General features: G+C 35.8%; 1 protein-coding gene across 1 annotated transcript in view; it reads right to left on the bottom strand.

Moving 5' to 3' along the window:
* Positions 1 to 13245: 13245 nt before the first annotated feature.
* The window catches only part of METTL25 (methyltransferase like 25), a 105134-nt gene continuing 103078 nt past the window's right edge, over positions 13246 to 15301 (bottom strand). Inside the window, exon 12 of the mRNA XM_077770192.1 lies at positions 13246 to 14613. Coding sequence (XP_077626318.1) covers positions 14521 to 14613 — 93 coding nt within the window. The 3' untranslated portion in view covers positions 13246 to 14520. The remainder of the gene's footprint in view (positions 14614 to 15301) is intronic.

A 15301-nucleotide genomic window follows, 5' to 3' on the forward strand; every position in this document is an offset into this window, starting at 1 on the left:
TTCCTCCTTTCGTCTTTTTCTTTCTACTCTCTTCGTTCCGCCCCCCCATCCCCCACCCCTTTGGAACCAGACTCATAGTTTCTGATTTGATTTTTTGTCAATTCTTATATATATGTATTAATATGAACATTAATATTTATATTAGTTGCCTTTCTTTCTTTGTTTTACTTAATCAGGCATTTTTGACTTTATTCTTTTTATACCTTTTCTATATCTCCGTCTTTTATTTTCCTTTCTCTCTCTCTGGATTGAGCCTTATAGTTTCTTTGATTCTCTGCTTGGTCTTTTTTTTTTTTTTTCACTCTTTTCATTTTTCTCTTTCTTTGGGATCAGGTCCCCTGCCCTTTCCTTTCTTCCGGGGTTACTTCAAAGAGCAAATCAAAGCACACCTGTGGAAGGTCTAAACAAATGACCACCATAAGTAAGGAGGAACTTTGTAGAAGACTGACCAGTGGGATAGAGGAGCCAAATATGCAAGAACAGAGTTCACGCAACACATTCCAAAAACACTTCCTGAAGTCCCAGGCCCTGGACAGTTTATGGCCCCTTTTTAACACAGTAGTTTTTGCAGGTGAAGGACACATAAGCTATTAAAACATGTCAAAGACAGAAACCTAGCCAAACTGATGAAATGGAGGAAATCTCCTCATAGAAATTCCAGGAAGAAATGACAGCCAGACAATTGCTCAAAAACAGATATAAACAATATATCTGAACAAGAATTTAGAATAACAGATATAAGTCTAATAGCCAGGATTGAAAAAAGCATAGAAGACAGCACGGAATCTATTGCTACTGATATCAAAGACCTAACAAACAGTCACAATGAACTAGGAAATGCTATAAATAGGATGCAAAATAAACTAGATGCAGCAACAGCGAGGATGAAAGAAGCAGAGGAGAGAACAGATGAAATAGAAGATAAAATTATGGAAAATGATGAAGCTGAAAAAAAGAGGGAAAGGAAATTAATAGATCACAAGGGGTTTAAGTGATTCAATGAAAGGAAATAATACTGGTATCATAGGAGTACCAGAAGAAGAAGAAGAGAGAGAAAGGAGCAGAAAGTTTATTTGAACAAATTAGAGCTGAGAACTTCCCTAATCTGAGGAAGGAAACAGGCATCCAAGTCCAAGAGGCACAGAGAATTCCTTTCAAAATCAACAGAAACAGGTCAACACCACGACATATCATGGTAAAAGTGGCAAAATACAAAGATAAAGAGATAATTCTGAAAGCAGCTAAGGACAAATGGGCCCCAACTTACATGAGTAGACACATAAGGGTAGTAGTAGACCTGTCCACTGAAAGTTGGCAGGCCAGAAAGGAGAGGCAAACATATGCAGCCAAGAATCCTTTATCCAGCAAGGCTGTCATTAAGAATAGAAGAAGAGATAGGCTTGCCCAGGAAAACACAAACTAAAGGAGTTCATGATTGCTAAAACAGCCCTGTAGGAGATTCTAAGGGGGACTCTGAATAGAGGACAGCAAAGACTACAAAGGACCAGAGTCATCACCATAGGCACAAAACCTATAGATAATGCAATGACACTAAATCCATACCTTTCAATCAACACTCTGAATGTAAATGGATTAATTGCCCTAATCAAAAGACACAGGGTATCAGAGTGGATAAAACCCCCAAGATCCATCTATATGCTGTCTATAAGAGACTCAGTTTAGACTTGAGGACACCTTCAGATTGAAAGTAAGGGGATGAAGAACCATCTATCATGCTTCTAGAAATCAAAAGAAAGCTGGAGTACCCATACATATCAGATAAACTAGATTTTATTTTTTTAGTTTTTTTAAAATTTTATTTTATTTTATTTTATTTATNATTGTTTTAAATATTTAGGTGCTCCCATACTCGATGCATAGACATTTATGATTGTTAGTTCTTCCTGATGGATAGATCTTGTAATTATTATGTAATGCCCTCCTTCATCTCTTGTTATTGTCTTTAATTTAAAGTCCAGTTTGTCTGATATAAGTATAGCTACTCCGGCTTTCTTTTGATTTCCTGTAGCATGATATATATTTCTCCATCCCCTTACTTTTAATCTGAAGGTATCTTCCCGTCTAAAATGAGTTTCTTGTAGACAGCATATAGATGGATTTTGTTTTTTAATCCATTCTGCTACCCTATGTCTTTTGATTGGAGCATTCAGCCCATTTACATTCAGTGTTATTATTGAAATATGTGAGTTTAGAGTCTTTGTTTTCTTTGTTGGGTTCATGTTTGTGGTGGTGTCTCTGGTATCTTTGTTCCTTGCAAAATTTCCTTCAGAACATTCCCCTCAGGATTTCTTGTAGGGCTGTTTTAGTGGTGACAAATTCTTTCAATTTCGGTTTATTTGGAAAGACTTTTATCTCTCCTTCTATTTTGAANATTAATAGCAGGGTGTATGCAGTGCTGGTTGAAGAGCATAGAGAAAGAGAGAGAAGACAGGGCGGGGATGAGGCAAAATTGGAAATAGAATGAACAGGCAGAAGGGATAAGCAGCTTTATTCAACGAGCTAAAGGGTGGAATATGGTTGGAGAGGTGAGAGAAGGACGCTGGTGTTATCCAGAGAAACTATATAGTCTAATTACTCCTGAGAGAAAGAGATGAAAAGGTAAGTAGGTGTAGAATTTACATCTACAGAATGGACTAAATGTGACTGTTTAAGCAAGCCAGTGACCAGAGTTAATCAGCTCAGTGTTCCGGGAAGAAAAAAAAAAAAGAAAAAAAAAGGGGGGGAGGGCAGCTCTCAAGCAGGAATGAGCGTGGTGTGATCCAATGCGTCAGGCGGGAGTTCTGCCCTGGCTGTTGTGGGGAGAAGAGTGGTGGCCCTCCAGTCCCTCTTGAACCAAGTGCTGCTCCTCGCTTTTTTGGGTGTGTATACTCCCTGGGTCGGGGGCGCAGCCAAAGTGGGCTGCGCTCTTTAACCCAGGCCAGGCCTAGTTTCCAAATCCCAGTCAGGGCACCCCACTGAAACTGTCATAGACACAACCTCACAGGTGATCCCCTCAGGGCAATTCCAAGTCTCTTGCCTAGCCCTGGGCGTGGAGTCAGAATGGCTGCTACCTTGTCCTCCACGTTGGGTTGGTGAGCATGAGTGGGGGGTCTGCCTGGGGGGCGCGCCGGGCCCACTGGAGAGAAACCAGGCCCCTCTGTGTCTCGTCACCCGAAACACGAACTTGCAGGCAAATCTTCCAGTTTTTAAGCTCTTCGCCTTACCTCTAGAGTTCCAGCCAGCCAGGAGCACGGAGGCCCAGTACACGCAGGCACGGCTCCCCCAGGAGTCCGGCTAGCCAGGAGCACAATGGTGTGGAGGCGCGCAGCTCCTCTAAGGGTCTAGCCAGCCAGGAGCACAAAGACGTGGTCAGCGCGCAGCCCCTCCAGGACAAGTTGGCGTGCAGGGACCTGGTGCGCAGGGATTTGGCACGCACGGTCTTTCTGTGCCCTGAGCGGAGGTTTTTCTGTTTCCCAGCGACAGGAACCGTTTCTTGAGTGGTTTCAGACTCTCTCTTTTTCCCCTCTCACTCCCTGCAGAGGGGGATCGCCCCCGTCCCTGGAGTCTCCGATCCCGGCCCTATTTTATCTTTCCCAGTTCGCACTCATGTTAGAAGCCTCTCTCAGTGGATTCTGTGTCCTTTTTCTCCCAATCTCTTGGTTCTGTAAGGTTTCCTATGGCTTCAGATCTTTTCCATGCGAGATATGGGGGCGAGTGCAATGTAAGGAGCTCCCTACTTCTCCGCCATCTTGCCCCCTCCCCAGACAAACTAGATTTTAAACTAAAGGTTTTAACAAGAGATGAAGGGCATTATATCATAATTATGGGTCTTGTTAGCATCAAGAAGAGCTAACAATTACAAATGTTTATGCCCCAAACCTGAGAGCGCCCAAATATATAAATCAATTAATCACAAACATAAATAAATGTATAGATAATAATACCATAATTGTAGGGGACTTTAATACTCCACTTATAGCCATGGACAGATCATCTAAGCGGAAGATCAATAAGAAAACGTCTCTGAATGACACATTAGACCAGATGGACTTAACAGATATATTCAGAAATTTTCATCCAAAAGCAGCAGAATACATATTCTTGTGTGCACATGGAACATTCTCCAAAATAGATCACATACTGGGTCACAAAACAGTCCTCAACAGATATAAAAGGAATGAGATCATACCATGCATATTTTCAGATCACAATGCTCTGAAAATTGAAATCAATCACAAGAAAAAATTGGAAAGCCCACAAATGCATGGAGGTTAAAGAACATCCTACTAAAGAATGAATGGGTCAACCAGGAAATTCAAGAAGAGATTAAAAAATATATAGAAGTAAATGAAAATGAAAACACAACAGTCAAAAACCTTTGGGATGCAGCAAAGGTCGTCCTTAGAGGAAAATACATTACAATTCAGGCATATATAAAGAAGCAAGAAAGGATCCAAATACATAACTTCGTATCTAAAAGAACAAGAAAGGCAGCACCAAAGAAAGCCCAAAGCCAGCAGAAATAAATAATACAGAATCCAAAAAATAAAAAACCCAAAAAACAACCAGTAGAACAGATCAATGAATCTAAGAGCTGATTTTTTTAAAGAATAAATAGATTAACAACCCCCTAGACAGATTCTGAAAAAGAAAAGAGAACCCAAATACATAAAATTACAAATGAAAGAGATCACAACCAACACCACAGAAAAAGCAAACAATTATTAGAGAATACTATGAAAAATTATATACCAACAAACTGGACAACCTGATAGAAATAAACAAATTCCTAGACACACACACTACCAAAACTCAAATGGGAAGAAGTGGAAAGCTAGAACAGACCCATAAACAGTGGAGAAATTGAATCAGTTATCAAAAATCTCCCAAACATAAGAGTCCTGGGCCAGATAACTTCTCAGGGGAATTCTACCAGACCTTTAAAGCAGTGTTAATGCCTATTTTTCTCAAGCTGTTCCAAAAAAAATCAGAAACAGAAGGAAAGCTTCCAGACTCATTCTATGAAGCCAGCATTACCTTGATTCCCAGACCAGACAAAGACCCCACTAAAGAGAATTACAGGCCAATATCCCTGATGCACAGATTCAAACTTCTCAACAAGATACTAGCAAATCGAATTTAACAGTATATTAAAATAATTATTCACCGTGTTAAGTGGGATTTATTCCTGGACTGCAGGACTGGTTCAATATTCACAAATCAATCAACATGATACATCACATTAATAGAAGAAAGGATAAGAGGCATATGATCCTGTCAAGATGCAGAAAAAGCATTTGACAAAATACATCATCCTTTCTTAATAAAAACCCTTAAGAAAGTTGGGAGAGAAGGAATATACCTCAACATCATAAAAGCCATAGATGAAAGGTCCACAGCTAATATCATACTCAATGGGGAAAAATTGAGAGCTTTCCCCCTGAGATCAGGAATATGACACCACTCTGTTGTTTAACATAGTGTTGGAAGTCCTGGCCTCAGCAATCAGACAATAAAACAAAATAAAAGGCATCCAAACCGGCAAAGAAGAAGTCAAACTTTCACTCTTCACAGATGACATGACACTCCATATGGAAAACCAAAAAGACACCACCAAAAAACTGCTAGAACTGATACATAAACTCAGCAAAGTTGCAAGATATGAAATCAATGTACAGAAATTGATGTACAGAATAATGAAGCAGCAGAAAGAGATATTAACAAATCTATCCCATTATAATTGCACCAAGAACCATAAAATACTTGGGAATAAACCTAACCAAAGAGGTGAAAGATCTGTACGCTGAAAACTATAGAAAGTTTATGAAAGAAATTAAAGACACAAAAATATGGAAAAACATTCCATGCTCATGGATTGGAAAAACAAATATTGTTAAAATGCTACCCAAAGCATTCTAAACATTTAATCCCAATCAAAATAGCACTGGCATTCTTCACAGAGCTAGAATAATCCTAAAATTTGTATGGAACCAGACAAAGCCTCAAATAGACAAAGTAATGTTGAAAAAAAAAATCAAACCTGGAGGCATCACGACCCTGGAATTTAGCCTCTACTACAAAGCTGTAATCATCAAGACAGTATGGTATTGACACAAAAACGGACACAAAGACCAATGAAATAGAATAAAGAACCTGGAAATGGACCCACAAATGTATGGTCAATTACTCTTCAACAAAGCAGGAAAGAGTTTGCAATGGAAAAAAGACAATCTCTTTAGCAAATGGTGCTGAGAGAAGTGGACAGCAACATGCAGGAGAATGAAAATAAGGCCACTTTCTTATATCATACACAAATACAAATCCAAAATGGATGAAAGACCTAAATGTGAGACAGGAAAAGATCAAAATCCCACAGGAAAAAACAGGCAGCAACTTCTCTGACCTTGGCCTCAGAAACTTCTTACTTGACATATCTCCAAAGGCAAGGGAAATGAAAGCAAAAATGAGCTACTGGGACCTCATCAAGATAAAAAGCTTCTGCACAGCAAAGGAAACAATCAGCAAAACTAAAAGATGGAATGAGAAAAGATATTTGCAAATGACATATTGGATAAAGGGTTAGTATCAAAAACCTATAGAGAAGTTACCAAACTCAATAGCCAAAAAGAAAATAATACAGTGAAGAAATGGGGAGAAGACATGAATAGATACTTTTCCAAAGAAGATCTCCAGATGGCCATCAGAAACATGAAAAGATGGTCAACATTGCTCATCATCAGGGAAATACAAACGAAAACTACATTGAAATACCACTTCATATCAGTCAGAGTGACTAAAATGAAAGATTCAGGCAACAACAGATGTTGGCAAGGATGTGGAGAAAGGGAATCCCTGTTCACGGTTGGTGGGAATGCAAACTGGTAAAGCCACTCTGGGAAACAGTGTAAAGGTTCGTAAGAAGATTAAAAATAGAATTACCCTACAAACCAGCAATAGCACTACTAGGATTTATCCAAGGATACAGGTGTGCTGATTCGAAGGGACACATGCACCCCAATGTTTATAGCAGCACTATCAACTATACCCAAATTATGGAAAGAGCCCAATGTCCATTGACTGATGAACAAATAAAGAAGATATGGTATATATACACAATCAAATACTACTTAGTGATGAAAACTAATGAAATCTTGCCATTTGCACCAACATGAATGGACTGAAGGGTATTATGCTAAGTGAAATAAGTCAGTCAGAGAAAGACATATATCATATGATATGACATATATCATATATCATATGGCTCACTCATATGTGGAATTTGAGAAACTTAACAGAAGATCATAGGTGAAGGGACAGAAAAATAAGGTACAAACAGACAGGGAGGCAAACCATAAGAGACTCTTAAATACAGAGAACAAACTGAGGGTTGATAGGGGTGGGGGATGTAGGGGTGGGAAAACGGGTGATGGGCATTGAGGAGGGTATTTGTTGGGATGAGCACAGGGTGTTGTATGTGAGTGATGAATCATGGAAATCTACTCCTGAAGCCAAGACTACACCGTATGTTAACTAACTTGACCAAAAAAAAAGAAAAAAAAGACATTAAAAAACAAAAAACAACCACACAAAAATCCTTTTCTGATTCTCTTGGTGACCCTTTTATATATGATATGTAAAATGACAAAGTATTTGGCATTTAATAATCAGCAGCTGTCTTTAGGTTTATTTTTAGTAAAGTTAAATTTAGTAAAATAAATTAAGATTTATTTTAAAATTAAAATTAATGTCTTGGCCAGGAAGCTTCTTGGTTTTCATTGATCTTCCTAACTTACAGTTAACCACTATTATTAGTGTTCAATTCTTTCAAAAGTGTCCTCAGGATATAACTTTTAATTTTAAATTACAAAGTTCTGCTTATACTTATGTAAAAAAACTAAGTATGAAATACAGTATCCAAAGTCATAAAAATGAATACATTATTTAGAATGTCAATGGGATTTTTAATATTGAATAATTTTTTTTTTAACCTGTGAACAGTAAGCTGAAAGATCTAAGTGTGTTTCCTATGAGAACATATTTCTATGGAAAACACCTACATGTTTTTTCTTTCTCTTTCTCTTTCTCCTTCTCTTCTTTTTTCTTTTCTCTCTCTCTCTCTCCCTCCCTCTCTCTTTCTTTCGTTCTTTTTTGCTTTATTTGTGTAGTTTTGAATATACTACTATACCTTAGTTCTTTGGCCCACTAAAATTTGGAGACCACAGCGGTAGATGAAAGAAAAGAACAAAAGGGTCTTCTTTAAGCAGATATTGAACGTTCAAACCATTATGCTTTTAGGATAATATTATACTCCTAGAGTGAATGAGGAATGGGTGAATTATTCTTAAGTATTACTGCTTGCTCCTTGGGTGTACACTATTGTCATGATTATTAAGGATCTATACCCCCAACACAATGCTATTAAATTAATTTGTTGTTCTGAAGATTGAAGTAAGTGTGAAAGCACCCAGCAGTCAGTTCACAGATGTTCAATAATGTTTAGTTGGGGTTTCTATGTCTTACTTGATGAGAAACACATCTTCTGTGCTTTTTGAAAAGTGATAGATATTTGGTCTTCTGTTTCCTGTCTTTCAAAGATGGCACTTCTGATTTGGCCAACAAACAGCTTTCCTATCCTTCTTATGCATTTGCATCATGGGGAGAGGTTAGAATCCAAAAATCAGGATATAATGTGTACATGAGGTAACTCCACTGGGCTACCATGACCTATGATCCTCAAAGGCTCTGTAACATTGCTTTATTTACTTAACTAAACAGAACTCTGTGAGATTTAGTTTTACTTTTCATAATAAAAGAATGGTAAGGAGGTATAGGTTGAATTTACTATGGTTTCATTAATCTTAAAGGTAGGAGCTATGCTATTTATGGCAGCAATTTTAACAAAATCCTTTCTTCTCCAAGCATCTGCAACCAATTTATGAGAATGAAAACACATTACCAACAATCCCATTAACAAACATTGATACTCAAACTGTGCTAAAGATCTAAAATATGAAGCATATCTTAAAAGAATTTCAAATCTGTTTATTTTAAAGATAAACAATAGTATTTACTATTAATGAGAGAAAAGTTAACCAAAAAGATAATTTACCTTGCGATAGCCTTTGGTTTTTACCCTCTAAATGTTAACCCTCAAAACTTCTAAATATTATTCTTCAGTACAGTATAACCTGTGCTTTAGGGATGGCTTCTCAAACCTAGCATAAGCAGGTAACATGAATGTAATTTTGGACTCTTTCAAGGTACTGTTTGCATATAAATAGAAAGATATTCATTATCCTACACATTAAAAGCAAACCCTTCTTTGCCTTCAATTTTGTTTTTAGTTCTGTCCTTTTGTATTAGCTTAAGTAGAAATAGAGCATTTAATTTTTTTCTTTGTGATTTGAAGTTTGTTCCTCGTGCCTTTATTCACAGAGGTATACCTGCAGCTATATTGTCTACTAAGATCAGAAATATTCTGAAGTCACCAGAACACCAGAGATGTCTGTTGTTATAATCAAATGGTATCTGGAATTGTTTTATCTATCCCTTGAAACATATTGAGTGTATTGTGCCTGACGGAAAGCCATCATTGAGACTTTTTCTTAAAAGAGTTGTAGCAGTTATTAGAAGACTGGATTCTTTCCTGAGGGTTGACCTAAGTTGAACACTTAGTTCAACATGATTAGCTGATGCACACAGAATCCCGTGCTGACCAAATGGTGAATTTGGTGCACATTTTCTCTACTTTTCTCAAATGCAATATGTTCAATCATAACTGTCTGAGTACAAGTTAAAGGCTTTTCCTCCCATGAGATTTAAATACATGCCACTTTGTTCTGTGCTGAAATGTGTTAACTCTCTTATTCTGGATTGTGCATTGGAAAACTCTAATAAAAACAGCATAATTTTTTAAAAGTCTTCCATTGACAGAACATCTGCAAACTTAATGAGGCAATCCACTGAGATAAACACATCAACTAATAAATCCCCATATATGCAGCCAGTAGCATCACTGGCCAAGTACAAACCTGGGAAGGTTTGGAGACTTCCAGTTCCTTTGGTCACAGGTTACCAGAGCACAGCACATATTTCACATGGCAGATTATTTCTTGAACAGTCCTTCCTGAAAATAAGCCATTCTACTGACCATACTTAAAAATAAACTACAGGGACCTATAATTAAAGAGGAGAATGGAACAGACTAAGAGAAAGTTAGTTCATAGTAAAGGATTGTGTGCTTCTGTAGACATTTTCTTTTCTTTCTTCCCAAAAGTCATTCTTCACTCTTCTGTATGCCTCCTCTATGTGTTTCAATGCATAGATTATAAACTCCTAAAAACTAGGGACTGCCATAGTCAAGTTCTATGAATCTTTCTGCCCAATGTATAGTGTCTAGAATAATCTTAGTCACACTATTGCAGACTAACAGTGGTTGATTGAATTCTGTGCCACATCCACAAAATACTTTTATTGAGATGTAGGAAATTAATAAAAGATTAACTGCAGTTTCAGTTTAATAGTTGTATGATTATTCATATTTTATTTTCCTTTTTAAGGCTGATTTGGCATATTGTGTTCCTTTGAGAAATTTTTCCATTTCATACAAATGTTTAGTTTTACTGTCAGAAATTTATTGGCAAATTCACAGGCATGTTCCCTTTTATATACCTGATATTAATTACTTGAATATTTTATTTTTTAAATGATTAGACTTGTCAGAGTTGTGTAAATTTTATTAAATATTGAAGAAACAACTTTTGGAGGTGTTAATCATCTCTCTGGGTTTTTCTTCCACAAACTACTAATCTTTTGATTTTTAGTCTCTTCTTTTTTTAATATGTGTTCAAAGCTAATGTTTTCTTATATCATGGTTTTGATGGGCGGTGTTATATTATAATTCAATTATTTTCATTATTACTCAAAAATTCTCTTCTTTGACTCAAAAGTTATTTAGAGATATAATTCTTAAGTTTAAACAATATGGGGATTTTCTAAATATTATTTTTAGTCACACTATTGCATGTGCTGGGCATAGAGCCCTACATGGTGCTTAAACTTATAACCTTGAGATCAAGACCTCAGCTGAGATCAAGAGTCAGATGTTTAACTGACTGAGCCACCCAGGGACCCCTAAAACAATTTTTTAAAGGTAAATGTATTGTGGTTAGAAACTATATATAATTTCAACTTTTTGAAATTTATTAAAATTTAGTTCAAAGCCCAGCACATGGTCAATTTTTGTAAAAATTTCACATGTACTTAAAAAATTATATAGTAGTTGGGAATAGTTTATAATAGTTTATCCATTAGCTCAATTTTACTTCTTTCATTTCAAATCTTGTATCTTTTTGTTTGTTTGCTTTTCTCATAAGATAGATAGATACATAAAAATACTCCCAACATGACTGTAGATTTGTTTCTCCCTGTAGTTAATTTTTGCTTTATATATTTTGCAATATGTTATTAACTTATTATTTATGTATAAACTTACATTTTCCTGTCAAATTGTAATTCTTTTCATTATGAAAGTTTCTCTTTATCTTCCAGAATATTTTTGCCTGAAATTAACTAAAAATCTACTTTGATATTAATCCACCTTCCTTTTGATGAGTAATTGCAAATATACCTTTTCCTTCCTATTACTTTTGAATGTTTTGTACCCTTGTTTTAGATATGTTTCTTCTAACTAGCTACTTATTGGGCTCTATTTTTCCAATTAGTCAATCTTCGCTTTATAATTGAAGCATTTAACTTACATTGAATGGAATTACTGATATATCTAGATTTAAGTCTACTATCCTATACTTTTGCTTTATATATGTTTATGTACCAGAAATTAATTGCTTTACATTGAGAATTACAACCATCTGCATTAATATGACAGATCTATGGCATCTAAGAACTGAGACCACCTTTGTCAACATGATTTATTCATTTGGTAAAGAAAAACTTTGCCCAGGAAAGACTGTAAACCAATAAATAACATCATTGTTTCAGGAAATTCTCATATATTAATTTATCTCAGGCAATATGCTCATCTTGGCAAAGACTTCACTTATCAAGCAACAGTTTACTTATCAAGACTTGCTTCAAGACCCTTGCCTCGCTATCAATACCAATCATAAAACTTGTCATGAACTTTTCCAAATTGCAGTCTGGTCTCCACTTGAAAAGAGCCACCTTCAAAATCCTGTAAATATCCCCTCCTGACTTTACCTTCAGAGACCATCAAGGCAGCATCCTCCATTACTACAGACAGTTTTAATAAACTCAGCTTTGCTGTATGAACAGATTGCCTGTAGACATTTTGTGGGAGTTCAAGAACATTTAATCTTTCAATGCTCATAACAACCTTATAAGTAAATTCTATTCTTACGTTCTTTTTACAGATGAGAAAACTGAGGCTTACTGAATACTACAGTGACCTACACAAGGACAGACAGCAATTCAACTCATATGAATCTAAACTATGGTACTAATATTACTGAGCCTACCTTTCCTTGAAGTCTCTTGATTTGAAGACACTATAAAGGATCCTATGTCCTGACCCCCTCAGCCCTAAACAACAATTACAGTACTAATTAGTGTAATTAGTAATTTTGTTGTCTTTCTTACTAGACTCTGAGCTCTTTGAGAAAGGGACATACCTTGTTTGTCTCCATGCTGCCAGTGCCTAGCATAACATCTGACACATGATAAGCATTCAAAAAATGTTTCTAAAATGAAAATTAAATCAAATCTCACTTTACAAATGAGGCTCTGAGATATTAAGGGTCTTGCTTTAGCTCACTCAGAATGTAACTGTCAGAACTGATGCTCCTGCCAATACATCACATTCTTTAGCTCAATTGTAAATGAGTTCTCAAAGAGCAGTTTTTATGAGATGACAGTCTACAAACATTGCAGTGGGGATTCATGTGTATAAAGCTGTAGTCCTACCAAAATATTATATTTCCTTGCTCTTTTGCTGATATATTATCATCTCAGTGTGTCATACAAGTTATCTCATGTTGATTAGCCTGAATCACCCAAATGTCTCTATTAAAAATAGAAAGCACTTATTGATAAACACGATTTCTGACAATGTTGTAAGGCATGGGGAAGTTACTACAAAGTTTCCTTGGTATTGAAATAGTTGGAATTCATTTCTCTCGACTGAACAGATCTTTACACATAGGAGGGTTTTCCTTTTCTTTATTATGATGAGAAGATAATGTCATATAAATATTTAGGCATCAGAGCACAAGTTCAAAATCTTACATATTTGGGAGCAGTGGGTGGGGCGGCAAATGTGAATGTGTACATGCAAGTGTATAGATGAAACAAGACTGGGAAAATGTTGATAATTATTGAAGTTTGTGATCAGTACATGGGATTCGGTAGACTCTACTCTTCACTTCTGAACATATTTGAAATGTTCCATAATAAAAAGCATAAAAAGTGGCTAATTTCTCTAGTATTGTACTACCTATACAAAGTATCTGATCCTTCACATATATCCTGGCTGCAAACATCCTATCACAACCCAAAGCAAAAAAATTATTCTTTCCATCTGTGGATAGACTCTAAAATTTAAGAGAGTAGTTACTTCTTCTGCTGGGAGAATTTTATGGTCTTTTGCTGAGCACCAAGGAAGATTTTGCCAACTGCCCATATCTTCTGTGTACATTAGAAACCTCAAGATTTCTTTCTTTTTTTTTTTTTTACAAATAGTTTATTGTCAAATTAGTTTCCATATAACACTCAGTGCTCATCCCCACAAGTGCCCTCCTCCATGCCCATCCTCAAGATTTCTGCACATGAAAAGAACCCGTACCACACTGGGCATAGCCCTGGCCTTCTTTCATTCAGTCTTGCTTTTCACAGATTGGCTTTCTACAGAGCACAAGGTAATTTCATCTCTTTATAAGATAGATAGCTTCAAGATTCCTTAAAGTGAATCTCACAAGATGCATATTCCTTTAAGGGCACAGAATATTTTCTCATGTAACTTAGATGAAAACACATATTCAGCACTTTTTGTATCTGCCTGGCTCCTGGGTGTTTTGTTCTTTTTAGGATTTTTCCATCCAGATTACATGGAAAATCCTTCCAAAATCTGGAGGAAAATGCAAATGATTTTCTGTACTAATTTTATTATATATACACCTATATCTTTCCTCTGTCAGTAAAAGTTTTTAAATCAATAAAAGTCAAAATGTGGTATGTAGCAAATATTAAGGGTCTCAAATACTTAAAAGGAAACAGGTCAGATTACAATGTCCTATTGACATATGAACTCAGGAATGTAGGTCAATACTTTTTTTAATATTTTCATGAGTTCTTATTTTATTAATGTATGCTTTGACAATGGAAAAATGGATTATGATATTCTGTGGTTAGCTATCATTGCATTGTTTATTTAAAATATAGAGCAATGTTTTTCAAATATTTACATAACATCATAAATGTTTAGAAGAGCAAAATTAGTGATAGTTTCCACAAACAGATACATCTAATACCTTGTTTCAACTGAAATCATTGCTGCTTCTTCAGAGCAATAATAGCATAACATCTGGGAGATTTCACAGGATCAAACAACTTCACAAGTGCAGACCAGGCAATATGTTCCTGCAAATTGATAAATGATTTAAATACATAGCAAGTTGTTGAAGATAAGAATGAAAGAGGAGTCAGGTTATATATTGTAATATAATATAAAAACAACATAAAAAACAAAGTATATAAAAGAAAATTATTCTTTGCTGAATGAATATTTAACAATTTGACCTACAGGAATTTATGTTGAGGAAATAAAGATGTACGTAAGATAGTAAACTACACAGTTACTCTTTGCTGAAATTGTGAAAAAGTGGAAGTGGTAGAAAACAATTGGGTATTACTTAAAGAAATTGTTATATGATGAAACATTATTGAGCTTCAGTAGTATATTTAATGAGATGAGAAAATTCTTTTTTTTTTTTTTTTACAAATAGTTTATTGTCAAATTAGTTTCCACATAACACCCAGTGCTGAGATGAGAAAATTCTTAATAAAATAAATGAAACAGATTAGATGCAAAACTGCACTTATAATTTGATTCCTTATTCTTATCATCATCTTATCTTAGTTTATCTTAGAGAACAGGGAGGGGTAGAAGGAGAGAGAGAGAGAATCTTGAGCAGGGCTCTGTCTCTGGACTGTGAGATCATGACCTGGGTCAAGATCATGACCTGAGCTGAAATCAAGAGTCAGACAGCTTAATTGACTGAGCCACCCAGGTGCTCCAGATTTTAATTAAAGCAGAAATAATGTGCTC

This window comes from Crocuta crocuta, unplaced genomic scaffold (genome assembly GCF_008692635.1).
Source record: "Crocuta crocuta isolate KB4526 unplaced genomic scaffold, BGI_CrCroc_1.0 scaffold317, whole genome shotgun sequence".
NCBI lineage: Eukaryota > Metazoa > Chordata > Mammalia > Carnivora > Hyaenidae > Crocuta > Crocuta crocuta.